At 36.2% G+C, this 1,549-nt stretch overlaps 1 protein-coding gene across 1 annotated transcript; it reads left to right on the top strand.

Moving 5' to 3' along the window:
• The first annotated feature begins 212 nt into the window (after window positions 1-212).
• On the top strand, window positions 213-782 carry LOC149177930 (uncharacterized). Its single transcript, XM_089423489.1, has one exon. The coding sequence runs from the start codon at window positions 213-215 to the stop codon at window positions 780-782; it is 570 nt and encodes a 189-aa protein (XP_089279615.1).
• Window positions 783-1,549: the final 767 nt, after the last annotated feature.

Raw genomic sequence — 1,549 nt, 5'->3', positions numbered from 1 at the left:
CTCATCTTCCCACACGAGACTACCCATTACCCATCTCCTCAAAGTTTCAGCGCACAGGTGCTCAGACGCTTCATGTTATCATTCTATCGCACTTAAATCTTATTCCCTCTAGTCCATCAACCGCTGTGAGCAATCTATAGATCGATCGTTTAATAGACAACTGTAAAGAAAAGTTATAAAGTGAGAGGCTTGAATACAAGCAATAAGAATCAATGGGGAATCATCTGTGCTGTGCTAAACCGTCCAGAACCACCGCAGCCACGAAAGTTATACGATGGGAAGATGGTGGCATTGAAGAATTTTGGGAGGAAATGAAGGTGGGAGAGTTGATGATGGACAATCCCCAGCAATTTGTATGCGAATTCAATGATCTCCAAGCAGGGCGTCGCATTGCAGCACTCCCTGCAGAGGAAGATCTGGCGTTGGGAGGCGTTTATGTTCTGCTCCCGCTGCAAAAATATTTGCGTCGCGTACTATCGCCATCCGACATGGTCTCGCTAAATTTGTTAGCATTTCAATGCAATTCCGGCCATAAAAAGCGCTCCTGCAACTCCAGGATATTTCCGGCTATTGGCACCGACCATTTAAGGGAGTTTTGTTTAAAGAGAGGTAGCGGAGGCAGATCAGATCAATTACAGAAGGGAGTAGCAGAGTTGGAAGTAGATGAAGACGAAGACCAGCCGCTGGTGTTGGGGTTGGGCGAGCACAGGGTACCGAGTTTCAGGTATTGGAAACCAGCCCTCGAGACAATAAAGGAGTCTCCGCTCGTTTGCAAACCCTAAAAACTGTGTAGTACCAGAACTTTTTGATATTTCAGTTGGATTGAAACTTTGAACGTTTCATTATGGATTATCCAAGTTCCAATGGCATTTTACATTAAAAATCGATATTTCTTACAAAAATTAACGCATATTTCAGATAGGAATGGAATGTACTCTAAAAACCACACCAGTTTATAAGGCCTCTCAACCTGTGAAGATGAGAAGAGCTTTTTTCCTCTAGAGAGGTTTCAGCGTAAAAGCTTTTTTTCGCAAATAAAGATATCTTTATTGCGGTTTTAGTAGTTTATGTGAGAGAGATATATTGATTAATGAATATAGTTTGATATGGTGTGTTTTCATGAGTACTTTAGCTGGGCAGTTACAACATTTTCAAAATTAATATAATGTTTCTTTTTAAAAAAAATAAGAAGGTGCTCTAATATCAAATGTTAAATGCATTGGCAGGTCTAAAAGAAAATATTATAAAATAAACCATGTGGTAACATCTAGTAGTCAAAATCATTTTTACAGGTATTAAAAACATATTATAAAATAAATTATGTAGTAATATATAGTAGTCAAAATCATTTTTGATTTCTTTTTAGGTTAATTTTAATGTGTTGTTTTGTTTTTCTTTGTTTTATTTTTAATTTATAATATTTTCTATGTTGTTAAGAAGTTAGAGTGAGTGTTATTTGATTGTTATATTAAGATAGAGATTTAGTTAAATTAGAAATTTGTTAGATAATATAACAAAACAAATTGAAGTATTTGATTGTTATATAAAA

This window comes from Pinus tabuliformis, chromosome 4_1, assembly GCF_031772625.1.
Source record: "Pinus tabuliformis cultivar Carrire ecotype Pingquan chromosome 4_1, CPIR1, whole genome shotgun sequence".
Lineage (NCBI taxonomy): Eukaryota > Viridiplantae > Streptophyta > Pinopsida > Pinales > Pinaceae > Pinus > Pinus tabuliformis.
This window is presented reverse-complemented; position numbering and strand designations above follow the sequence as displayed.